At 39.3% G+C, this 24,662-nt stretch overlaps 3 protein-coding genes across 4 annotated transcripts; all 3 read left to right on the top strand.

Moving 5' to 3' along the window:
* The first annotated feature begins 666 nt into the window (after nt 1-666).
* LOC112187140 (glutamate receptor 1.4) lies at nt 667-4,966 on the top strand. The gene is made up of 5 exons (XM_024325800.2): nt 667-1,000; nt 1,324-2,615; nt 3,168-3,471; nt 4,040-4,389; nt 4,473-4,966. Exons 1-5 carry the CDS (start codon nt 727-729, stop codon nt 4,824-4,826), a joined length of 2,574 nt encoding a protein of 857 aa, XP_024181568.1. The 5' UTR covers nt 667-726; the 3' UTR covers nt 4,827-4,966.
* A 1,378-nt stretch (nt 4,967-6,344) lies between these two features.
* On the top strand, nt 6,345-8,374 carry LOC112182542. 2 transcript variants are annotated; one of them, XM_040513067.1, is made up of 7 exons: nt 6,345-6,464; nt 6,599-6,680; nt 7,432-7,496; nt 7,579-7,658; nt 7,772-7,846; nt 7,929-8,013; nt 8,216-8,374. In XM_040513067.1, exons 2-6 carry the CDS (start codon nt 6,628-6,630, stop codon nt 8,001-8,003), a joined length of 348 nt encoding a protein of 115 aa, XP_040369001.1. In that variant the 5' UTR covers nt 6,345-6,464; nt 6,599-6,627; the 3' UTR covers nt 8,004-8,013; nt 8,216-8,374. The 2 variants fall into 2 exon arrangements, with proteins under 2 accessions (XP_040369001.1, XP_024176814.1); XM_024321046.2 differs by having other exon boundaries at nt 6,351-6,680.
* Nucleotides 8,375-16,914: 8,540 nt separating this feature from the next.
* Nucleotides 16,915-19,382, top strand: LOC112182063 (disease resistance protein RUN1-like). Its single transcript, XM_024320494.2, has 3 exons — nt 16,915-17,330; nt 17,552-18,659; nt 18,776-19,382. The coding sequence occupies exons 1-3, from the start codon at nt 16,915-16,917 to the stop codon at nt 18,950-18,952; spliced, it is 1,701 nt and encodes a 566-aa protein (XP_024176262.1). The 3' UTR covers nt 18,953-19,382.
* Nucleotides 19,383-24,662: the final 5,280 nt, after the last annotated feature.

Here is a 24,662-nt window from a genome sequence, read left to right as displayed (position 1 = left end):
AGTGCATACGCAAAGGAGTCGCAATCAGTCAACCAAGAAAGTGTATTCAATGGTTAAGTCGAGGCTGTGAATCCACGGAAAAATCATGGTCTCCACTCCGACACCTGCAGTCACATTTGGGTCGCTGTATCGATGATCGGTTCAAAAGCTTCAAATCCCATCTTCCTATTCTCTAGTCCCCAGATAGTTAATGAAAAAAACGACTCAACTTAGTCGCCAGTGAATAGTTTCAAACTTATCTTTCTCTCCGTTAATGTTGTTTTTATTTGAGCTCTCTGGAAGGTACTGATCTTCCAACCGCCTAGTTGTTCAATGTTTGAAATTTTATACATTCAAGAAATTATAGATTGAATTTTCAAACTTTTTTTTTTTGGACTATTATAACCCAGAAACAGAAGGGTAACTATGTCTATATGTTCCCTTGTTGTATGGAGGCAAACATTTGTTCAGAAAAGTCGTGTTGCTTTAACAGTGGTTTGAACCTCATTTTGTTTGCATTTTACAGTGATATGATGGTTGGCAAATTTAAGTGACTGGTCTTTCTAAGTAATCTAAACCAGGCAACACGCTTTCAAATGCCGTGGTGTAAAGGACTTTCTTGCTTTTGTTTCTGTTGAAAATTGAAACTAGCAAGTATACACATTGTCCACACACACACAACACACATATAGTTCGCCGATTAGGTTCATGCTAAACTGCTCAAGAACAATAGATTAGTTTTTCTGTATGGCTCAAATGTATGGAATTTCACTCTGCATATTATTTTGCTTCCTGGGTTGTGCTGAAGTTGATGAAAAAGTGCATTACAACAGTCCTAGTGTTGTGGACGAGGTTGACGTTGGTGTGATTCTTGATATGGGATCAAGGGAAGCAAAACTTGTTCTCAGTTGCATTTCAATGGCCCTGTCTGATTTCTACAATCTGCACAACAACTACAGCACAAGAGTAGTTCTCCACAGTAGGGATTCCCATGGAAAAGCTCTACATGCTCTATCAGCTGGTAAGCTATTCTTGATTATGACTCTGTGTGTGTGTGCGCGCGCGCGTGTGCCCCTCGTTCATTCATATCTATCGCCACTTTCTTGTTGTTTTCTTCTCCATCTTTAAAAAAACTTTGTAATAATGTTTCCAAATGGTTTCTAGAAACAGGGGAGATGGAAGAACGGCTCAGAATTTTTTAACCTTGAATAACTACAAGCAGAGAGTTGCAGTCCTTATATACTTGTTTTTGCATTCTTATTATGCATATATTTGTATAAAGAATCAATAGTTAGCTCTAACAAATTCCTAGTCATTTTACCCTCCACTTGCTATCCAATGCAGCTGTTAGTCTGTTGGATAACATCAAAGTGGAAGCAATAATTAGTGCAGAACCAAGAATGGAAGCAGACCTATTGGAAGAATTAGGAGGAGTTGAAGTCCCAGTATTGTCTCTGTCTCAACCTATTCCTTCTCCTCCTCTGACTCATAGATATCCCTTCTTCATTGAGATCAGACAGGATGAAACTTCTCAGGTTATGGGAATTGTTTCCCTTATTAAAACATACAAATGGAAGGATGTTATCCTTCTATATGAGAGCACAAAATATGCATACAACATCATTCCATCTTTGATTAGTTCTTTCCAAGAGAAAAATGTCTATATTTCATATAAGAGTTCCATATCTGCCTCCTCAACAAATCAACAAATCATTGAGGAGCTCCACAAGCTCATGATATTGAAGACTAGGATAATTTTGGTGCATATTTCCCATGTGCTCATGCCTCGCCTATTCTTAAATGCAAAAAGGTTAGGAATGATGAGAGAAGGGTATGCCTGGATTGTGACATCAACTAGTATGAATTTCTTGCAATCCATGGACTTATCTGTCATTGAGTCTATGCAAGGAGTTCTGGGTTTCAAGTCTTATATTCCGGCTTCAACCAACCTCCACAAACTTACTTCCAGAATCAGGAGAAAATTTTACATTGAGGAGCCTGATATGGAACTAGGTAGGGAGTTAAGTGCAGATGGAATCTGGGCATATGATGCAACTTGGGCTCTATCAGAAGCAGTTGAGAGGACAAGAATCAAAAGTTCTACTACTGGATCCTCCAAGCATGGAGTTGACCTTTTTAGAGGGATTCTGCAAACTAGATTTAAAGGGTTAAGTGGTGAAGTTCGATATCCAAATGGGAGCTTGATTTCAAGTGGATTTGAGATAGTGAACGTAATCGGAACAGGGGTCAGAAGAGTTGGATTTTGGCCTTATGAAGAAGAAAAAATCACGAAAGAGTCACTCCCACTTGGTAACAGAAGGAATGAACTTTCCACAAACCATCTGGAAACAATCATATGGCCTGGAGGATCATCAACCATCGTGAGAAGTTCCAAGAGGAGACTGAGTGGAATTAAACTAAAAGTTGGGGTTCCAGTAAAAATAGGGTTCAAGGAACTTGTGCGTGTGGAGCATGATCAACAAAGCAATAGAACTCATGTTACAGGCTTCTGTATAGACGTATTCGAAGCTGCAATTAGAGGATTGCCTTATAAAGTACATTATGAGTTTATTCCATTTGACGATTCCGTGTTAGTTGGGGGGTACAACGATCTAGTTCACAAGGTTTATCTACAGGTATGCTTGATTTGAAAATCACAGAGTTTTATCACGTTGTTTCATATTCTGTGGATTAACTGTTTGCAACAATGTAATGTGGCCTATATCAGTATTCCAGTTGTCTAGATTCATGTTTGTTTTTTTTTTTGGTTTTCCTTCTTCTCTATATTAGTACAAACATGCCTGACCATGAGAGGGAAGCTAAGTGCTAAAGAAAATTGTGAACACATCGAAATGGCTACCTGTGTCTTTTAACACTTGATTAAAGCTAGTAAGTTACCATTATACAAAGATACCAATGGTTATTGTATTATCTATTGATACTAGATCTATATCAAATATAGGAGTGTATCAAGTCATGTTGGTGGTGTCTTTCATACTTACATGAAAAAAAACATTTTGTTGACTTTACTTTAAACTGTTACAGTTGAACCAAGTTTTCAAGTTGACATTAAATTTTTATGCTTCTTTGAGTCTAGATTTATATCCTTGTAGATCTAATTACTCTTAATTCAGTTCTTGTTTGATTTGTGCATTTACTTACGACAAATTGGGATGTATATAAACCAGACATATGATGCTGTTGCTGGAGATATAACGATCACACAGAATAGATCTTTGTATGTTGATTTTACAATACCATTTACTGACATGGGTGTGGGAATCTTAGTACGGAATGAAAAGGAAAACAAGTGGGTTTTCTTGGAACCTCTGTCAGCAAATCTTTGGATGACAAGTGGTGGTTTTTTTATCCTAACGGGTTTTGTTGTGTGGATAATTGAGCGTCCTGTCAACCAAGAGTTCCAGGGATCAACATCGCAACAACTTGGAACAATATTCTGGTTCTCCTTCTCAACCCTTGTGTTTTCTCACAGTAAGTGCTCTAGCTCTATCGATCTGACCTCTTCTAGTTTCTGCAAGTTTCCTGCTGCCCCAATGCTCAATTCAATGTTTTGGAATGTTGTTCGTGATTTGATTTCTAGTTGTTATTAGTTGTCACCATGTGTGATAGCTTTTGAATAAGAAATGAAGACTTGAGACATTATTTGAAATTCATGACATTGTTTTAATAAAATTTAGAAGCATGACTGTCAAACAAAGTAGAGTACGTACCCTTCTGTGACAGATCCATCTCATTAGTTTCTGATTTATCAGGAAAGGAATGAGAAGTGACATTTTTTTTCGTATTTCTGGTTTTACATGTGATATTCATCAAAATGATTTCTTTTGTTCATGACTCAAATCTATATGATGATGCTTACAATTATTCAACTAAATGAGCTTACAACCATTCAAATGGATGCGCGGACTTCAGTTTTGGGACATTAAGGTTTATAATCTGCTATTGGTTGTAGCCGAATGGCGATGATTAGAAATCATACAAGTTTGTTTTAATTCTGAACTTGCATAGACTATAGAACTGAATTTGTCTAGTGCTGCAGGGGAAAAGTTGTTGAACAACTTGGCCAAGTTTGTCACGATCGTCTGGGTTTTTGTAGTGCTTATATTGACATCCAGTTATACTGCAACTTTAGCATCAATGCTGACAGTTAAACAGATAAATTTAAACTCAAGAGGTAACAATATAGCTGACCTTGTGATTTTTGGAGGGCCGAAGCAGAAGTTGTATCATACAGTTGAACAATTTGCTGATGCTTTATCAAGAGGAAGTAAGCATGGTGGTGTTTCTGCTATCATCGAAGAGATCCCATACCTCAAAATCTTCCTAGCAAAGTATCCTGCTGACTACTCCATGATTAAACCCAAGTTAATTACCAATGGTTTTGGCTTTGTGAGTCACCCTAAAAGTCACACGTGCATTGTTTAGTTTTTCATTATATGCAACAATTTCCTGACATCTTTTTTTGCTTTCAGGTTTTTCCTAAAGGTTCTAAATTAGTCCGTGACATGTCGAGGCAAATTGAAATTTTAAGAGAAGAAGGAAAGCTTTTAGAGATGGAAAAGGCCTGGTTTCAGATCTCAGATGCAGTGAATAGTCCTAATCCCGGTACTCTTAACCTCAGCAGCTTTCTAGGTTTATTCCTTGTTACTGGCGTTTCTTCAGCTGCTGCTCTTATATTATTCTTCATTTTGTCCCTTAAAGATAGATGGCATGTCCTAAAGATAAGCACAGCTATATCCCTGAGTAGAGGACAGCTGATGCAACTTATAAGAAGGTCCTTTCTAACAAATTATCCAATGCAGATGAACACATCAATACACAGATAGTGGATTCATAGTACGAATTGATTCTATGGGACTTTAATTAACTTGTTTTAGGCAGTGATATACATTTTTCCCAATATTATGTATACTTGTATAATGCATTCATGATTAGTTACTCCTGATGATCTTGGGACTTGGGCTGGCTGGATAATGTGGAAATCATTGCTGTGTTCTTTTTCTTTTCTTTTTTTGTTTTTTGTTTTTTGTTTTTTGTTTTGAGAGAGAGAGAGAGATTGATTTATAGAGAAGACTAATTTGTGACATAACTAATTTGATCAATATTAATGCTTTATCAATGATTGATCATTCATTCTGGGAAACAACAAGACTAATTTACAAGCAAGAACAACAAAAATGAAACAGAACAAGAAATAATTGAAGCTTGTGACCAACATGAAAAATAATAGCAAAACTTTCTATCCAGGGAGAGTGTCCCTAATGGTACGCAATTTCGATACAACATCACTGATAACCATCCGGTCTCTAGGGAACTCAGTGGAACACACAAGTCCAATTCCAAGTATCAAGCACCCTATTTTTTCGTCCGAAGTGTCATTGGCGACTCCTGGATGAAGTAGTGAATTTGCAATTTCTGTAGCTCTCGCAGGTAAAGCCATCTTCAAAAAATTATAAAGGTTCAACCGTTACTAAACATATGGTCAGTAGGTCTCTTCTCGGGAAATATTTCTAACAAAAGAATGCCAAAACTGTAAACATTCCCATACATTTAGACCTCACTTCCCATACCATAGTCTACATATCAAACAACAACATTACAAGCCATCAAGAAAATTAAGCTGCATAATTAAAGAGTACATCAAGTTCAGCTTAAGCTCAAACTAGGCTAGGCTTGATTGTTTTTTTTTTTTTTTTTTTCAAACTCGAGCTTGGCTCGGTTCGACTCAATTGTGGAACGAGTTCGAATTTGACTCAATTTTAAATTTATCTATGTAAGATGTTGAAAAATTAGAAAAATTCTATTGGTCTGCAAAGTTTTAGCAAACGAGCTGGGCACCAGCTTAGTTAATTAATTTCTAAAGATATACAAGCTGCTCACAAGCATTACAAGTCTAATGTACTATAGTTTAAACTCGGCTCGATTATCCTATTGAGTTTAATATTGACTTAAGCTCAGCTTGTTTCTTTCACATGAGCTAAACACGAAATGAACTTGAAATGTTTCGAGCCAATTTACAGCCCTAATTGATACAATAAGTCCATGTACATCTTATATATATTGGAATGTTGCATGAGAAGATTGTAAAGCATATTTTATACTCCTTACCATACTTAGTAAAAAAGGGGATGAGTATTAAAGCACTACTAGAAAACAAGGCTAAGGGGACACATATGTTGGGCACAGATGAGCTATGTGTCCCCAAAACTGATAAAAAGGCACAGATGTGTACCTATTGAAAAAAGGTGCTATGTTTTTTTTAGAATGCCTGCGAATACGTCCTTGGTATACCTAATTTCATATCACATACACGCGCACACAATTCACACACACACACACACACACACTCTCTCTCTCTCTCTCTCTCTCTCTCAGATCTGCCGCTACCCTCTCCAGCAAAGACCGACGGTAGTCCCGGCGGCGGCCACCATGACTCCTCCTCCAAATTCGTATCACCACCGATGGTAGTTGCCCTCTCTCGCTCTGTCAATTTCTTTTGAAACTAGAACACCCCTATGGAGACTTGTCCCCAAAGTGTCTCGATTTGCCATATCTTTATCGAATCACTGTCCCACTCTGTTCTTCTGGTTTATCAAAGCGTTTCGGTAGGGTATTTGGTGCTGGGCAATGGCTATGGTTAAGAATGAAAGAGACTGCTCCGGCGCCATCGACCACTTCAGGTACTTCAATCTCTTCCTCAATTATTGTTTGTGTGAAATTGAAGGTCTGAGTTTCAGTTTAATTGTCAAGGGTAGGTAGTTTGTGCATTGAAATGAGTAATTGGTGATTTTAGGGTTTTCAATTGAGTAACTGGTAATTTGATCGAGTAATTTAGGGTTTTCAATTGAATTGAGTAACTTAGGGTTTTCAATTGAAGTAATTGGTGAGCAAACAACGTGAGTCTGAGAATTTGACTTCTTTGGAGCTATAGGTTTTGCACCTAGAAAACTATGTCTAACGGGTTCTCCCCCGTTCTCTTTTTACAATCTTCCATTGAAAAGGGCCCAGAGTTTCTTATCTGCAAAGTGCTCTTAGTGATTGCAATACTAAAAGTAGAAGGATAGTGTATACTACCTCTCTAAGTCTCTCAACTCCTTTTGCACTTGTATTAGACTATTGTAGATTGCATTATTAACATTTAGGTCTGGGGCATGGAAACTTTAACGCATGTCCATGAACAAAAAATAATATATCTTCTTAGCTCAATGAAAAGGAAATTTGGGCAAGAGGCTGTGGAAAATTTGAAATCCCTGGTTGGAACAAAAAATTTATCAATTGTACTTGTACCTCTTCTGTCTTAATATGTTTAGATACTAAATGGTAACGATGTAACTCACTGAACTATGTATGGATAACCATCGGTAGTGACTGAATTTTCTTATCTTGTTATTTTTTTTCTTTTTTTCTTTTTTCCTTCTTGAATTCCGTCAGGTTATACTCAAATCTGGATACTGCTTTTAGGAGGTCTTGTCTCAGCTGGTATGTTGGATGTGTGGGTAAGTAATGTAAATGGTGGACTGGCTCTTGTAAACATATTTGGATGGATTTCGATGATGAAATGGTGTCCATTTTATGCAGGACATGATTTCCCAATAGTCTTTTACCTTGTTCTGGGTGGATCCTTGCTATCATACATTTACTCTGCTCCACCTCTAAAGGTAGTGCTTTCTTTAATTCTTTTCTTTCTTTCCTGCATTTAATTACCAAAGTGCTTTGATGTTCGAGAAGAAGCTTTGCTTAAGCCCTGACAAAGCTTCCTGATCTATTGCAGCTTAAAAAAAGAGGCCATCTACTGTTAAAGCCCAGACATTGGATACTTATTAGTAGATACATACGAGCATTGCAGGTCGGTTGCTTTATTTTGATTCTTTGTATTTTATATTGCAAAACTTCCTGATCTGTTAGCCAACTCATGTAAGAAAATGCAGAACCTTCAAAGGTACCAGAACAAGGGCAGCTTTTGTCTTTATTATTGGATTTTGGTTGCTGGATCTTGGCAATAATACAGTGCAGGTGAGTGTTTGAGACTATTAAAGAAAAGCACGCTCGAAGTTCAAATAATTAGATAATAAACAGTACCATTTTACAATGGTTTTTATGTCTGAGCACAAAATGAAACTTGTAATTTTGAAGGGACCATCGTGTGTTCTTATAGTGAAATTATTTGATGGTTCTGTTTAATCTATTTGATGGACTTGGGCATATCCTCATGTAGGTAACGAGTGCATCAAAGAGGTCAATATCCAATCTAAATGACCTTCATAACCTGTGGAATCATCTCATCTTCTCATCAACTTAGAAGGAAGAGCTGAAATTCAAGAAATTCACTTGCTTCTTTGAATCCTGCTGATGAAAGGACTACATATATATATATATATATATATATATTAATTATGCTGGTAAATAGTTTCTCTCTCTCTCTCTACTCAAAAGTTCAAAATTTGAGTTTAGTTGTTTTGGGGCTGAAGTTCAAGAAATTCACTTGCTTCTTTGAATCCTGCTGATGAAAGGACTACATATTTGTATATATATATATATATATATATATATATATTAATTATGCTGGTAAATAGTTTCTCTCTCTCTCTCTCTACACAATTTTCGGGGCCGGGCCCAAATTGTGTGTTTTAAGTTCTGGGACCGAGTTAGGATCGGTCTGTTTTTTTTGGGCCGGTTTTTACGGATTTTAGGGCCGAAAGATGCTCCCCAGAAAAAAAATAAAAAATTAAGAACTGAAGCAAATCTTCTGCTCGAGTCCGCAAACCCAGCGTTGTGACTCGTTAACTCCAGTAGAAGAAGATTTCAATCAACAGAGAAGAGAATCGGAGGATTTTAGACCAAAGCATGAAACTTTCCTATAGAAATTAACATTAACAACTAGAGTTGAAGACTATCCAATTACAAATACTTAATCAATGGAAAAGAAAAGATTGTAATTTCTTCAAAGAGGATTGGATCCCCAACAAGATGAACCTAGAAGAAGACAATACTCCAGTCAGGACCAAATTAAGAAAATTTTGAAGAAGAAAGCTACAATCAGGACCAAACTCAATCTCTCTGACGGAATCTTACGACTCAGATCTACCTCCAACCAAGGAGCACCATATCAGAACAAACCAGATTTTGTTACTCATCGAACAATTTGAAGAAGACGAGTTGAGCAGCCTCTAATCTCCTCGTCATCTCCAATCAAGGAGATGTAAATTTCAATGCTTGAAGCCCTAATTAATTGAAATTCGAAAGGAAAAGGTTGGGATCAGGTGTAAAATTGGCTCAGAGGAGTGAGAATTCCTTTGTACCTGCAATTGATTATGTGAGAAGAAGGAAGAGAGATGATGGGAAGAGAAAGCGGAAGAAAGAAAAATTGAAAAAGAATGAAGGTCTGAAGGAGGAAAAGAAGAAACACAGGAGGAAAAGAAGAAACACGTGGAGAAGAATGGAGAAATATAAGAAGAAAAGGCTGTCTGTCCCAATACTTAATTAAAATACGGGCCCATCGGGCCTTTTCTTTTTCATTTCTTTAGGCCAGGGCCCGAACCGTTTCAAACTGTTTTCGGGCCAGGCTTTGTAACACTGACAAATTTTTAAAAAAAGCCCAGACCGTTCAGGCCAGGTTTCGAGTTTTCGGGCTAAATGCCCAGCCCTAAAAGATATAATGGGATTGTGTGATTACTATTCTCTTGTATTATTTACTGTTATGGTATTTAATGATTATTGATTTTTTTTTTCTGCCTAGTTTTGCAATTATTCCCCATTAGGGAGGGGGAAACCAAAAGAAATAGAAATTCTCCCAATGGGCACACATAGCTAAAGTGTCCCCAATATGTGTAGCGTATTTGTACAAATGTATGGTATTTATACTATATTTGTAGTTTGAGAAACCATGGGTCCCACTTTGTTATTTAGGGACACATAAGTTATTTGTTCCATTTAGCAATAAGAACACTAGCAATAGGCACAAATGGCTTTGTGTCCCCTTTGCTTCAATGGGCACACATATATGTCCCTATAGGCACCAATAAGCACACATATGATGTGTCCCCTTAGACCCTTTTTCTAGTAGTGAAGGAAAGAAGCCTTGACCCAATGCCCAAATTTTCACCAAAACACTCCTACTTACCTCTCCAACAGATTTTAATCCCCATACATCCCATTTAAACACGAAATAACTATTTTGGACTTAGCTCAATTATAAAATTACAAAGCATGCCACTCAGATTCAATTTCTCTCTAACGGTCCAACTCTTTCACAATCAGATACCTCTCTCTCTCTCTCTCTCTCTCTCCCTCCCTCCCTCTCTCTCCCTCCTCTTCTCTACCCACGTCCTTCTTTTCACACCCACTCTTCGCCATTTGCCTTCTCTCTCTCAATAACCGTAACTGTCCCTCTTCTCTTTCTCTCTCTCTTTTCGATCTGTGTGGTTCTGGTTTCAGCAATAGAGCTGGGAATCTAGGATTTCGAGACTTCATTTTCTCTGTGTGAGATTCACGGAAGATTCCAGACTCGACAAAATTTTCAATCTGCGTTACTCTGTGCTTTCCGGAATTGTTTGATTTTAGGTTTTTATTGAGCGAATATGGAGAAGTTGCAGCCAACAAGGTCCAAGATTTCGAGCCTTTCTTATTAGAGAAACTCCAGCGAGAGATTCGCCTCCAAAGAACGAGGTTCCTCATGAAAGTAATGTAGGCCAAAATCCTGAGAAAGATAGATAACATGAGGAATGCTTACTGATTAGCCCTTCTTCTATTGTTTATGTAATTTCCTCTAGGTTGATTGTTTCAAATCCTTATAGATATTGTTTTTCCCCTTAAAATGGGGGACTAGGTCATAAAAGAGGTTATCCCATCATCCACAGAACTTAAACCAAAATGGGAAGGCCCCTATGAACTTGTCCAATCTGTGCTCCCAGCAACATTCTATCTCTACGGTACTGATGGCAACAGACTGCCACGATTGTGGAATGCAGAGCACTTGCGCCACTACCCTAAGTGATGCTACGACAACAACGGTACCGGTACCCTGTATTGTCAACAGTAGAACAACTTGGGCTGGCAGAAACACTAGTCTTTTATCAATCAATTTTTTTGTATTTTTCTTTAAATGAGTTGTATTTTTCTTGAAATGAACAGGATTACTCGATATATTTTACCTAATCGCTTTCCCAACTTAACTAACGGTACATGGGAACTACTCCCAGCAAATAAACAAAATAAATAACCCCTCCATTATTATTTCAAGTAACTAGAATACAATGTATACTTAAACATGCAACTCATACATGCCAACATAAACGGCTAACGCATCCAAAACATACCGCTAAGCCAAGATCATGACACTGGCCAATGGTATAGAACGCCACTTACAAAATGCTACATACGCCTAAGGTATACAAGCATACCGATAAGAATCAAACGGTACAAACCCTAACGGCACACAGACATACAATATCGTTACTTAAATGATGAAATGTATTCCAATCCATTCAACTTGGGGCAGAAGCTATACCCTTACCACAACTCTCGGTTCCACTTCCCAGTACACTAAAACATACCACTGCAAATGTAAAACTATCAACGGTATCGCCAACACTTGGAGACACCGAATAAACACTTGCTAAATGATAAATGATTATACTCCAAACGTCATAACATGCAACAATTCAACCTGGACTACCAGGCAAAATTAGATCCAAATAATAAAAGGCATAAAAGCCATGATTGTAATGCCTACCGCCAACAACACAAAAAACCTACTCAAAGCTAGAATGTCTAAAACAGAAATAGCTCATGTTTGCTCATGACCATGAGTCCCTCTACCGGTACTTCCTAAGTCCATATCCTCCCGCTCGACTACAGCCTTATCCTCCTGCTCCTTGGCCTCAAGCTCAGCTGCTGCCTCAAACTCCATATCCGCCGCCATCTTCTCAATGTTAAACCAGCCATTAGAGGTACCTTCTTGGTACTAGGCGGTAACGGCGGTCTTCTTAGCAATGTCCATGGCGGCTTCGTACTCGGTCGAGCCCTTGAATTTAGCAATGGCAGTGGACTTAACAATCTGGGCCTCCTCCTTCAACTTCGCATTCTCCTCCTCCAGCTCAACATCGGTACCCTCAAACAGCTGGAGGCAGATCAACTCAGCTTTTTGGTCCTTCACCTTCGCTGTGAGCTCCCAGACCTTGGTTTCCAGCTCCTTGATCTTGCTCTCCAACTTCTTGATGGTGGCAGTACGTTCTTCAGTAGCATTCTCTGACAGTTGTTGCTTCTCCCGGCCGTAGCAGTATTGTTGTTGAGCACTTGGTTTGCCTCTAAGAGCTTCAACTTCTTGCCCTTGAGTGGTGCGACTCATCCTCCAGAGTGCTGACGCGCTCCTTCATGGCCTTCCTGGCATCAGACCCATAGCAAGAGTACATGAGCCTAACAGATTGCAGCGAGACCGAGTAAGTTAGTCGAGGATATAATATACAAAGTACAAGAACTCAAGTACCACCGGTACTTACCCTTATCAGCTTCTCCAGGCATTTCCGTTCCCGCTCCTTTGAGTCAGGGATACCGGTGATGTCATCATCACCGTGCATGTGATGCAGAACCGCCACCATTTCCTGGATGCAGGAGTCTTCCACTCCCACTTCACCTAAGGACTTGGTAAGCGTCTCCTGCACTACATTATCAACACACACAGAGTCAGAAGAGCCTGACCGCTTTCTTTTCTTGGGGCTGGGTTCCACTTGATGGCTCCCACCAGCCACCCATTGGTCTGCACTAGCTGCCCGCTGGTTCCCACTTACTGACTTCCTCTTCCTCCACTCAGCAGCCTTGGTGGCGGTTATCTTTAGGCCACTGCCCTGGCTACGAATCGAGATAGGCGACTACACCAAGGACCTCTCAGCAGCGGCTTCAGACTGGGTCTCGGTCACTTGCTCCATCGACGGTACCCGGGTCTCCTTTGGCAGCACTTTCGTGGTCTAGGTAGCCCTGACATCGACCACTTGTTGAATCACCGGCGGCGCTTGATCACCGACACCCTCTAAAACATGGTCAGAGCCGAGTTGCAGGTGTAATCAGTCAAAGACATGATTGGGCAGAGCCATATAGGCATCATATGCTAACCGCATATTGACGACCTGACCCTCCACACTCAACGTTGATTCCAGTCTTCTTGGCCTATTTACGCTGTTGCAGCAGGCTCCACAAGAGGCCTCGATCACTTATATTGTCGTAGATGGTGGGGTTGTCCCATTCTTATGTGGCGGACGCATTAGATCAAGTTTTCTCAGGATGTATAACCTACACAACTTGTACAAGCTCCTGTCGAACGGTATCGAGAACACGCTGAGCACCCTCTTGATCTGCTTCTTCTAGATGGTAGAGAGCCCATGCGGCTGAGTTCCTATAGCTTGGAACGTGCCCGGCACTATGTGGCTCCTGCCCCGGTTCTACCATCGACCCTTGGCGAGACATACTTAATCCCACCAGCTTGATATTTGGGATGACGACAGGTCATCCACAATTGGCCCAAAGGACCGAGGAGAAAATTGTATGCAGCCTCCACTATTAGTCTTCTTAGAGTACTGCATGCTATAGCACGCTGAGAACTCAACGAAAGTCGGGCAGTCCAACCCCGCCAGTGACCACAGTGTTATCATTCCAACAACTTTCATCATGAATTCGGCGGTTGTCCCGGTGCCTGATTCAAGCACTTCAGTAAGTACTGTACCAATTCCGTCAGCGGCAATGACATACTGTGCCTGAATTGGTTCGTGTGGATGGCAACCTAACCCAGTGGGGGGTTACTCGCCAACTCACCGGGAGCAACCTGCTTCAGGACGATGCTATTTGGGATGCCCCAGTCCTTGCACAAGTTCGCTATGTTCTTATCTGTCATACTCATTGGCGGTCGTTGCATGATTTCCCTCTTGCCACGGGGCCCTAACAAAACGTGTTGTGGCAGATTCCCCTCTATTATGGCAGTGTATCCGCTCGCTGCGCAACCAATTGTCATTGCGACAGCAGCACCACCATCGACCGAAGCGAACTTGGCCTCGTCCTATAGTTTTCCACCTCCTGTAGCAACGAGTCTTTTGGGACCTAGCCCTAATTGACGGCGCACTTCCCCCGGCCATAACTTCGTCAACCTCTCGACTAAGTTCGTCAACCTCAGACTCCCACTTGCAATCCAAGCTACTCTCGCTGCTAGATAACATCATCACCTCAGGTCCTCCGGCTGTACCAAGTCGACCTACCATGACAAAACTAAAATTCAATTAATACCGGGACCCGAGGTGCCTAGATCTACCGCCCTCAACCTTCCACCGATACCCATTTTTCAAAACCCAGGAACAGGGATTCTTAGAGCCAAAATCCCAAAATTTTTCCCTAAACCTATTTTCAACACAAATCACCATTTTTGCCAAAACCAAACCCACTCTTTTGTATTCAGAATCATACAGTAAACCAAATTCAAAGCACAACAAACATGCATCTTCAAACCCAAAAATCACAAACCTAGAAACTGTTATTCATAGAAAACAAGTAAAGATTGGAACTTTTCTCACCTTTGAGTGTTCTGAGGAGAATAGTCGACTCTCCGGACGGTTGCAAACGTCTGGGTTGCCTGATGAAAAATTTGGTTCACGGTGGAGGGATGTTCAAAGTATTGTGCTTTCTTTCTGGGCAGATAGTTTTTTCATGGCAAAAATGGTAAAAGTAACTTCTCTCCTCCGGATGCCCTATTTATACCAATCCAAAAACATATACACGCCGTTGACAATGAGGGGACGTGCGCCCTTGGATCTCGCCACTTGTCTAGGCACGTTCAACATTGATGACGCATGCAGGCTATTGCCTCGATTGACAGAAACGGTCCCATTAATGACCATGTCAGAAACTGAGACGATGCATCAATGCACGTCCTGCTAATCAAATCTCACCACGTGTCGGCTCGTCAACAGGCACTACGCTCAACGCCTTGACCGTACCACATGGTGATCTTATGGATCACCAACACCTCGCTGCAGGCACCATGTCTCACCGAGTCATCGAGCCAAACGCAGTGAGACCATTGTAACATCCCCAATTACATGTCGCTGGGATCTCTCACCGACATCTCGCTACCTCAGAACCCCACCACAGGATCCTCATGCGTGGAGACTTGGGGGATTGGGGGACTGGATACACGGTGAGACACCTCAAGGTGACTGTTAGCGGTACTTCTCGGTGGCTCATCAAGACAAACTTCCCACCCAAGAGAATTCTTGACCGGGGATTTGGGAGACTTGTTTACATCGAGCATTGGACATGCCCCGCCATTGGAAAACATACAGCCAGTCATCAGAGAACTTCCGAACAACTCACCGGAATTCCCACTCGAGATAGCAGCCACCGATCATGTCCACCAGAGCCACTAACAATGGTCGACAAAGCATGATTAAATAGTCACTTATTCCCTAAGCAGACTTGCAAACTATCCCACATCGGGTTTAAGGGGAAACGAACTCCTAACCCGTACTATAAAGGGTCAAATACTTCCAAATCAAGCAAGTCCAACACTCTACCCTTTCTGTACCATTACTCTGTCAAATTATCTTACCGGTATTGACTTAGGCATCACATGGTTTGAGACCGGTACCCTCCAGTCTCCCTTCTGACCTACCTCTTTTGTGAATAGGTCCACTGAGCGGGATACTGGTGATTCTACTAGTCAACTACCAGCATGACTACACGAAAACAGTATAAACTGTACAATATGTAAAGCAATGTAAATAAGCTCACTGTGCATTATCAGAATGTGTATTTAGACTTGGGATTGAAGACACTATATCAATCCTATATCTGCAGAATATATAAATACCAAAATATAAACATAACAACCTTACACGATGCACTTGAGTTATCCATATTAGTCTTCTCCTTATTCCACCTCCAATATTCTCTTAGTATGATGAGACTAATTGATGAGAACAATTCGTGTATCAGAAGGGACCAAAATATCTGATATATATAGCATAGCAATGTCAGTTTCTTCCATCAAGAAACTGACGATGCATTCCAACTGCTTTTTCAAAACCAGATAAACTCTCATAAATGTATTTATGAATTTAAATATTCTAACACATGTGATAATTAAGTTGGATCGACTAGAATGATTTTCTTAAGTCCTGAACTTAAACTTGACATTTGAATTCAAAACTAAATCATATATGAATATGAACTTAGGTTCTATACAATGTCGTGTTCATCAAGTTTTCTTACAGGTTTGTCTCCCTATTTCTTTCACGCGTTTTTCTCTTTCAGATATTGAAAGGTACACTCATCTACTTCTATCCAGTCATTAATTGTTGGAAATTGTGTAGATTAAAAACACCAGTAGATTGAAAGTTTACTTTTTTCATTGTACTTAATTTGGTTTTGATAGAATCTGACCCAAACACAAGGGGTTGTGCATGTCTTGCTTGCAATATCTAGAATTTTTGACATTTTAACTGAGTGAATTCCAAGAAGGTTCCCTAGGCCATTGCTAAAGAGATTAAGCGCGTCAAGAAGGAGATCGAGTTCGATCTCGTTCCCATTTATCTTCGTTAGGTTTGGAGAAGTCAAGTTTGTGTTTGAAAGGAAGAGAGAGAGGGAGGGAGATCTTTATAAGTTCTGGGTATAGAAATTGATGCAGCGGACAGTCGACCCACCCCAGGATAAAAAGTAAAAGACCACGCGTTTCAGAAAACTCATATAATGAAAGTTCAACAAGGACAAACAGCGTTCTGATAAGGAAACCACGACGAAATTAATATCACCTTGAAGTTGCAATGAAGGTTCCCGCAGGTAGCAGTAACCTTCTCCGGCCACATTTTATATCGAGATAAATCTAGACTCCAGAGGAGGAGCAAAGGCAGCTCTTAATAAGCCACCTGGTACTAATCTATGGCTTCTATGACCAATCCAGGAGCTTCTTCCTCCTCTTCTTCCACGCATTCATATGCATATGATGTCTTCCTCAGCTATAATAGCGAGGATACAAGCGCCTTTACGTGCCATTTGCACAGTGCTTTGTGTGGGATGGGAATTAACACCTACTTGCATGAGGAGCTAGTTAGAGAGGAGGAAATATCAGCAATATTTCTCCAAGTATTTGAACTATCAAAGATTTCCCTGATTGTATTCTCTGAAACTTTGGCATCCTCAACATGGTTGGATCAACTTGGAGAGATCATTCAATGTAGAAAATCGAAGCAGCAATTGGTTCTGCCGATTTTCTACAAGGTGGATCCGACAAATCTACGAGATCATAGTGCTCTTTCAAATATAGCAAATTTGTCACGTTGGTGTTTCTTGGACGGGTATGTACATTTCAAACCGCATAATATTTGTTACTTACTTTGATTGTGAGAAAATTAGCTAATAGATGTAGTTTCATAATGATTTATTAAACTCAACCCACAAGCCAACCAACATTTGGTCTTGTGTGTGTGTATATAAAATGTATAAATATAAGAATTCTAGTGCAAAATGTTCATTCATTATTTATTTATTTATTATTATTATTATTTTATATTTTCAGATATGCATCTCAGTTCATTCACATGCTGGTCACGGATATCTCATCCACACTATGTAATGGGACATCTTTGGATATGGCAATGTATAAAGTTGGAATGGGTCCTCGTAGACGAGATATGTGTAATCTTTTAAACATTGGGGAAAATTCGGTCCAGGTGGTAGGAATATGGGGGATTGGGGGAATTGGCAAGACAACAATTGCTAAATCAGTTTATAGTTCAATTGCCCATAGGTTTGAAGGAACTTGTTTTTTGGCCAATCTTAGAGAAAAGTCAATGCTGGATGAAGGCCTTGTCCAACTACAAGAAACTCTACTTACTGATATTCTAGAGGATAAAAGCTTGAGAGTGACCAATGTTGAGGAAGGAATGCAACTAATAGAAGAGAAGTTGAGTCAGAAGAGAGTTCTCTTAGTTCTTGATGATGTGAATCAGCTCAATCAGTTAGACAAATTAGCTCAAAGATCCACTTGGTTTGGTTCAGGGAGTAGAATTATCATCACAACAAGAGATAGGCATCTGCTAAATGCTCATCAAGTTGAAACCATATACAAGGTCAAGGAATTAAATCACGATGAAGCTCTTGAACTCTTCAGTTGGCATGCCTTCAGAGGACAGCCTTTTGGTGATTATGCAGAAATGGCAGTGAATGCAATAGAGTATGCTTATGGTCTTCCATTACTTTTGACAGTTTTAGGTAGTCATCTACGTGGTAGAAGTATAGATGAATGGAAAGAGACTTTGCATTCCAAAAGAGCCCATTACATTGAGTTTGAATATGTGCTTAGACGAAGCTATGATGCATTGGACGATACTGTGAAAATAGCTTTCCTTGACATTGCATGTTTCTTCAAAGGTAAAAAGATGAAATATGTACAACAAATTCTAGAAGATTCTGGACTAGACTCTAGAATTGCTATTCAAACACTTGCAGAAAAGGCCCTTATAACAATTCAAAATCAGCCTTTGGTTGGTAAAATTATTTCGATGCATGATTTGATAGAGGAAATGGGAAGAGATATAGTTCACCAAGAATCACCAAACGAACCTGGAGAGCGGAGCAGATTGTGGTGGCACGAGGATGTTGATTATGTTCAAACTTTTAATACAGTAAGTATATAAATTTATATTCGTATAATATGAGGTTAAAGACCATCTCTATATGCATCATTATTTGATAAAGAGTTTTGCATTGATTGTTAAACTATAGGTTTTTCATACTGCAGGGAACAGATAAAATCAGAGGCATCAAGGTAAATTGTGCAAGACCAAATAAAGGCTTTTCAAATAATATGAAAAATCTGAAATGTTTTATAAGTGGTGATGTGTGTCTTTCTGGAGATATTTTACGCTTCGGCCTCTCTCGTACATCAAGTCGTCTTTGCCACCACACGGTGGATTGAGTTACAACCACACAACGTAGATGAAAACAGGCCATGGCCACCGGTGAACACGGACGGAGCTCTTCTGCTACCAGTACAAGTACCACCTTCCACTCCACTAAATCAAACTCCTCAACGTGTCCAAGAGGAAGGCACCAGCAGCTCTACTACCAAACCCATCGACCCATCACTACTAGAAAATGGGTCAAATTGGGTGCTCTTTTAGATGGGTGCCGTTTGCTGTTTTAGAAGACACCATTTCTAGTTTTGTGTTTCGTTTGTTTACATGCTACGGTAAAGCGTGACTAATGAGAGGGTAAAATGGACTTAGGCTTAGTCTGGGATTGCTGTGCTGTGAGAGGAAGCATTTCTGATTTTGCTGTGAGATGAAGCACTTCTGATTTTGCTATGACAGAAAGCAGCTAGGTGTTTGGTAAACTATTTTTGAAAGTGCTGTGAGAACGAAAAGTTATTTTAAAGTGTTTGGTAAACTATGAATAAAAAACAATGTGACTATTTGCAATTACCAAAAGAGACATCATGCTAAAATACTAATAAATAAATAAGTAAAATGTGTTCATCTGATTCTTCCCTTTCTTCAGATCATATTTCAATTTGTTTCTTTTGTCTTTCAACTAGTTTATTTCTCTTGTATTTTGCAACAGAATATTGACATAGATTCTCACTGACAGAGAATTAATACAACACCTAATTATCTTCTCTAAAAAAAAAGAAGAACAAAACCTAATTATTGTAAATAAAAAAAAGGGAAAACATCACAAATAGTGTATGAACTTTAGGCATTTCTACACTTTGGTGTACCAACTTTCATAACTATCAGAATGGTGTATCAAGTTTGCTCCAATCTTTCATTTTGGTGTACGCCGTTAAATTTTCCGTTATCTTTGCCAAAAAAAAAAAAAAAAAAAAACTGACAAAGCTAAAAGGAAAGATAATGGAAATTTTTTTTTTTTTTTTGGCAAAGATAACGGAAAATTTAACGGCGTACACCAAAATGAAAAATTGGAGCAAACTTGATACACCATTCTGATAGTTTCATTTTGGTGCAAACTTGATACACCATTCTGATAGTTATGAAAGTTGGTACACCAAAGTGTAGAAATGCCTAAAATTCATACACCATATGTGAAAATATCCCTAAAAAAAAAGACCAAGATTTTATTGCTTTTCCTTGAATATGTCGTGGTTCTTCCCAAAAACTAGAACAAGGAGAAGTCAACACAAAACCCAGAAAACGATCCAAGCTTCATCCAAATTCCCGGAAAACAATCCAAGCTCACGTCTTTTTCTTCTTTCGTCAATACCAAATTCTTGCCAATTTCAGAAGCAATCGCACCCAATTGCAATCCCTTTCCAATATGGACGGATTCGGTGTTTTGACTGATAGTTTGGCCTGAAACCGCAGGGCAAATCGTCACCAATGGCCGCCTTGAGATCGAAGACCAACACCCGCCAACCACCAAACGTCGTTTATTTTTCTTCAGAAGGGATTCTAGTGGTTTATGATTAGATCTGGGTGTTCAGAGTATTGGGTTGTTGAACTTGCTGTTCATGTGATTTGCAACTTTCTTTTCAAGATCAAAAGATTGTGTTTGAGATCAGGAGAGAAATATGTGTTTGAATTATTTGCAGATAATATAGGGTTGGATTTCAGTGAGAGTGAGGAGGAAGAGGGAAGGTGTAGGAGAAAATGGAGGTCGCACAGAGATGAGATGGGTTTCAGACTTTTTTCAATGTAAATTCTAGAGAAGAGGAAGGACAAAATGGGTAGTCTGATAGAAATCATTTAAAAGCTTCGTGTTTTCATCTTCTTTCCGCAAAAGCAGTTTTGAAAAGCTACGAATTGTAGCTTCTTAAAATCACGGTTGGGAGAATCTATAATTGACCAAAAGCAGCTTTTTAGAGTTTTACCAAACAGGCCAGTTTAGGCCCAGAAGTGCTTTCGGTCTGAAAAGCACCCTGTGAAGCAATCTCAAACTAAGCCTTAGACGTAGATGATTATACGAAGTGTAAAAAAACAATATATAAAATTGATGTATGTACACCATCTTCTCCAATACCATCTGGAGCAGGGGCGGAGCTAAAATCTTAAAACAACCTGGGCTAAAGTTTACGTATAAGATAGTTATTTATATACACGATTATGGATGAATCAATTTTGAAGTAGCTACTCATACCATTGATATTTTAATTGGCACAAGAAATATATATAGATGAGAAAGAAGATAACTAAATAAAAGTGGACCAATCAAATATGGAATTGCATTTTATTAGTATAATCCCAGTTGGTAGCATAATTGAACTAAGCTAGTAGGTAAACTCAAAAAGTTTGCCTGGGCTGTAGCCCGTGAAGCCCTGAACCAAGCTTCGTCTTTGTCTGGAGTAGTTCTCTTTCACTTTTTGCTCTTCATGCCTTTCATTTTGATGCTTTAGGGTAAAGGTTGTTAATCTATTATAGACGTGAAATTTTGTAATTTTCCTTTTTACATTCAAAAAATAAACTGTTCTCATATGTGTCAGCCAGACAGATAGTGGCGGACTTAGTATCAGGCCCAACAAGGTCCTGACTTACCCAAAAAATTTGCTATATCTTCGCTTCATTTTCAATATGATATGATTATACACACACACACACACACACACATACTAGCATTGGCCTACACACTCTTGTGCGTAGGAAGATTGTTTTTTTTTTTAAGAGTGTGTGCGGAGGTAGTTAAAAACAGTGGGAGTTTCCACCCCCACATTTACACTTTCCACTACATTTAATTTTATTTTTGTTTATATTTTTTATTTCATTAATTGACTTTATTATCTCTATTGATTATTTCTGATTCAAAGTATTTTAATATACAAATGGTAAATTGGTAAAAAAAATCAGCTATGGAGAGCAATCTCTCTTCTCTTAATAATAGTATAGATTATTATTCAAAAAAAAAATAGTATAGATTATATATATACACACACACACACACACACTATCATTAAGAGAAGAGGCCTTGTTAGCCAAAATTGAAATTTTTGACAGATTTAACCCTAAAAGATTAAAAAACTTTAAGAATAAATTAAATCATAAGGGTAAATATGACAATTATAAAGTAGATTTTTATTAAAAAAACATAATCCCCACTTTTCTCTCACACTATTTCTCTCTGCAATAACTACCATTGAATCTATTTCTTCTGTAATAACTACACACTTTTTTTTTTTTTTTTAACGACGAAAATTTTTCGTACACATGCAGAGCATGTGATTGCAGACTAGTATGTGTGTGTGTGTGTGTGTGTATATATATATATATATGTATATATATCAGGGCCATTCCAATGAGGGATCCCTATTTTTTGCCAATTTGAGGGATACACTCATAGTCGTTGGATCTGTTTTAATGAGCTTGAATGGCTGAGATTAAGTCAAGGGTTTTCACCCTTTTCTAAGCCTTCAACCCCGAATTCCTAATCTCCCCAATTCCTTCAGGAGAGTATCAACAACGCTCAGAGAATTCACCCGACCAATTCTCATCTCAAGCAAGATTCTTCCGGCGTCGCAAGTCTTCGACATATCAACGGAGGCGATGGGGTGCAAAGACTTAACTTAATAGGTAATCTAATTTCATGAGGGATTCCGTATGTGCTTGGATTTCTATATAATCAATAGTGTCGGGGTTGGATTATTGGTGATCTTGTTTCGTAGAATCAGGGTCTTCGAACCATGTCCATATTTCGTAGACAGAGACAACATATAGAGATTCAATACAATCATCTTTCCTTAAGGAATAAACATAAATGATGTCTGCTCCACAATAAGACCCATCTAGTTTTCAGCTTCTTTAACATCATCCTCTGGGGTTGATACATCTGATTCTTTGTGAGCCTTCCCTTCAACCTCAGTATCATCAACCTTGGAATCTTCTGTCACGTCCTGTAGCTGCAGAAATTAAATCCAAAAACAATCAAATGATTCAAATCCAGACAAAACATATATAATTTTGAAATATGAACTTCAGAAATATGCAATTACACAGTTTGTCAAAACAAAGTTCGCTTATTCATGTATGAGAGTAAGAATATTCAGTAGATACTAAAATTTAAAAATGTAGTAATAGTATCTTACTTAAAGTTAACCTTAATGGCTCTGACTCTCTCCCGAGAGAAATATCATCGTCTCTTCTCTTCGGTGAGCGGCGGCAACAAACCTTCTCGCTTGCTTCTCTCTTCTTATGGCAGCGGCGATAAATCTCTTCGTCTTCCTCTATCTTCGGTTTGGGGAGGCGATTTAGCTGATGTTGGTGGGATTGGGATTGGAATCGTGATCGTTCAGATCTGGTTTGGTAGTCCTGTTGATAGTGATGATGGATCTGCTTTTGATCCGTCGATTGATGGTGGTGGTAGCGACCGACGCGGTGGCCAGATTGCTTATGTTGGAGGTGGTAAGGCTTGGTGGCGGGGCTGTGTGCCTCCGAATGACGAACCTAGGCGAGCTGATCGTTTCGTTCTCTGCTCCATCTTCTCGTTGTATTTAGACGATAGGGGTGGTGCAGGGGGTTGCCTCTGGTTCATGACGGCGGAGTATCTGGTCTTCGATGGTGGAGGTGGTACTTTATCTGGAGGCGGCAACGGTTTCTGGTTGGAATCTGATCCCCTTGGGGTTGTGACCCACGGCGGTGGCAGCGGCAGCTTGCACGGCTGTGATGGAGTGCTTGAGGTGCCCTTAGCAATTTCGCCCTACTCGGCCAGCTGGGATGACGACGACGGCAAAATTGCTCGGGAGGCTAGGGTTTCTCCTAAACTGGCTTGCTGGGCTCTAGGGTTTACCCAACTTGGGCCCTGGAGGTGGTTAATTTTGACAGGGTTTTGGGCCCATTTTGGGTCTCCTGATGCAGAGGATAATGTGGAAGGTGGTCTGCCACCTTCTACTGCTATTTTAATTTAATTTCTTTTTGGGTCGCAAAAATCAGTGCCTTAGTTGTTATTTATGCTTGGAGGATGGTATGTCATCCTCTGCTTCGAGGTTTCTGGTTTTTGTCATAATAATGGTGCGTAGACTTCCTAAAAGGAGGGTGTACTCGGGATTTTTTGGGATTTTATTCTTTTAGAATAGGGTGTCATGAGGTTCTAAGGAACGATTGCTTTCTGTCGACCCCATAGGGGTGTTTCGTTTTTGTACTGTTTGCTGAATCTAATGAAAGGGCTGACCTATTTCTTTCAAAAGAAAATTTAAAAATGTACAGAAATTCATTAATTCACAAACACCATATAATTGGCAAAGAAAGAATCAGAAAACAATTATGAACCCATTTCAATTCTTCATTCATCTAGAACTCATGAATTCCTGTCCCCCAGAAGCAAACCAACAGTCAATAATTCAACAAAATCAATTTAAGGAATCCAGAAATTAACAAACAATAGAACAAACAGATTTCATGAATCAAACGCATCAAGCTTTCCATAATTAAAATCTAAGGAACAAACCAATGCTGAAACAGATCCACTAGCCAAATAATTTCCAAAACAAAAAACCAGCTCAGAAGAATACAAGTATCTGTTTCAATAACACAGATCCGCCCATAAAATTTCAGCCAATTCAAAATCAAGGTCAAAATATTAAATCAAATGCAAAAAACTTACCTGTCTGCCAAAGAATTGGGTGTCAAACAAGCTTTAGAAATCTTATACACGAAATTGAAAAGAAATACCATGAGAGAAGAAGA

Source organism: Rosa chinensis, chromosome 1, assembly GCF_002994745.2.
Source record: "Rosa chinensis cultivar Old Blush chromosome 1, RchiOBHm-V2, whole genome shotgun sequence".
Classification (NCBI taxonomy): Eukaryota; Viridiplantae; Streptophyta; class Magnoliopsida; order Rosales; family Rosaceae; genus Rosa; species Rosa chinensis.
The sequence above is the reverse complement of the archived record's forward strand: the minus strand, read 5'-3'. Positions and strand labels throughout refer to the sequence as shown.

Excerpts from the sequence above, each read along its gene's own strand:
- LOC112187140 (XM_024325800.2), top strand. The coding sequence starts at position 727 with ATGGCTCAAATGTATGGAATTTCACTCTGCATATTATTTTGCTTCCTG. Across the intron at positions 3,472-4,039 it reads AACCCTTGTGTTTTCTCACA|GGGAAAAGTTGTTGAACAAC; the intron begins GTAAGTGCTCTA and ends CTAGTGCTGCAG. Across the intron at positions 4,390-4,472 it reads TTACCAATGGTTTTGGCTTT|GTTTTTCCTAAAGGTTCTAA; the intron begins GTGAGTCACCCT and ends TTTTGCTTTCAG.
- LOC112182542 (XM_040513067.1), top strand. The coding sequence starts at position 6,628 with ATGGCTATGGTTAAGAATGAAAGAGACTGCTCCGGCGCCATCGACCAC. Across the intron at positions 7,497-7,578 it reads CTGGTATGTTGGATGTGTGG|GACATGATTTCCCAATAGTC; the intron begins GTAAGTAATGTA and ends CATTTTATGCAG. Across the intron at positions 7,847-7,928 it reads GATACATACGAGCATTGCAG|AACCTTCAAAGGTACCAGAA; the intron begins GTCGGTTGCTTT and ends AAGAAAATGCAG.
- LOC112182063 (XM_024320494.2), top strand. The coding sequence starts at position 16,915 with ATGGCTTCTATGACCAATCCAGGAGCTTCTTCCTCCTCTTCTTCCACG. Across the intron at positions 17,331-17,551 it reads CGTTGGTGTTTCTTGGACGG|ATATGCATCTCAGTTCATTC; the intron begins GTATGTACATTT and ends TTATATTTTCAG. Across the intron at positions 18,660-18,775 it reads ATGTTCAAACTTTTAATACA|GGAACAGATAAAATCAGAGG; the intron begins GTAAGTATATAA and ends TTCATACTGCAG.